Below are 1227 nucleotides of genomic sequence, written 5' to 3' on the forward strand. Positions count from 1 at the left end.
CAGCCCCGCGGCCCCCCCGGGGTGGGCGCCGCCGCCGCAGCCCCTGCCGTCTTCTGCTTGTTCTTCGTGGCCTCGATGGCTTTCAGCCTCCGCGCGTGCTTGTGGCCCTTATAGTGGGCTTCTGCCTGGTTCTGGGGAGGAGAGATGGGGACGGCCGCGTCGGTGCTGTGGCCAGACAGACAGACGGACTCAGGGAGGATGGGTGAAGGGGTCAGCCCCAGGCCGTGGCCGCTCGGACACGTGTCCAGTGCAGCCACCTCCCCTGGTGACATTCATCCCCACAGCCACCTTGGAGGTGGTATTTTTGGCTGGGTGTAGCACAAAGCTGCTTTCCTCCTCCCGCCAGATTGCTCTGCACACAAATGTATTCAGGCCGAGGTATCACTTCGCTAAGACATCACCACATTGCACGGCCGAGATAAGGACCCTGCTCTGATTAAATGCATCGAGTCACTTTTAAAAGAAGCTTTCAGGCAAAATTTATGACTTCAGAAATGTACAATGAATTGCTAGCTGTAAAAATAAAATAAAGAAGTATGTCGGTGGGGAGGACACGTCTCCCATTGTAACCTAACGGGTGTCTAACATGCAATTTACATTCACGGGCTCCTTTCTCCCAGTGAACACTGAATAATGAAGTGCATGTTGATGGGTTCATGCCTGCACCGAACTGATAAAAACATACACAAAAGAAAATCACCCGAACATTTGTGTACTCCACTGTCGGGGACAATGCCACATTGTCCCCAGAAACAACTAGTTTAGCAATTTATGGAAACTAAATCCAATATGAATTAAGACACTGTACCACTGAGCAGCATGGATTAATTTGCACGGCGTTTTCAGAGGCCAGCTGAGGCTTCCCTCACTCGGTAGGAGGAAGCATCCCTTCCCTCCCCCCATGGCTTTCCAAGGGCTGGGAACGGTGTCCGGGGCTGTGCAGCAACGGCCGGGTACGTGGGAAAGCAAAAGGCCCATCCGAGCGCGGGGCCTCATTAGCAAATACAATAAACTTCCCCCAGATAACGGGGCTGGGACGGGGCTGCACTGCAGCCTAAGTAGGTCACCTGGCACCGCTGCCACTCTGCGCAGAAATACAAGTGGCGTGCGAGGGTCTGCGCCAGGACGTGCTCTCCCACAGACGTGACCTCGGGGGGGACACAGGCAGGGACTGGCAGAGTGGGGATGAGCAGCACAGGGTGCCGGCGAGGGCAGCAGGAGCGTGTG

General features: G+C 55.5%; 1 protein-coding gene across 1 annotated transcript in view; it reads right to left on the minus strand.

Annotated features, from left to right (window-relative positions):
- Positions 1 to 1227, minus strand: part of ZNF385C (zinc finger protein 385C) — a 52242-nt gene that overhangs the window by 4362 nt on the left and 46653 nt on the right. The window contains exon 3 of the mRNA XM_009327024.1: positions 33 to 188. Within this exon, the coding sequence (XP_009325299.1) occupies positions 33 to 188 (156 nt within the window). The remainder of the gene's footprint in view (positions 1 to 32; positions 189 to 1227) is intronic.

This window comes from Pygoscelis adeliae, unplaced genomic scaffold (assembly GCF_000699105.1).
Source record: "Pygoscelis adeliae isolate BGI_AS28 unplaced genomic scaffold, ASM69910v1 Scaffold917, whole genome shotgun sequence".
Taxonomy (NCBI): domain Eukaryota; kingdom Metazoa; phylum Chordata; class Aves; order Sphenisciformes; family Spheniscidae; genus Pygoscelis; species Pygoscelis adeliae.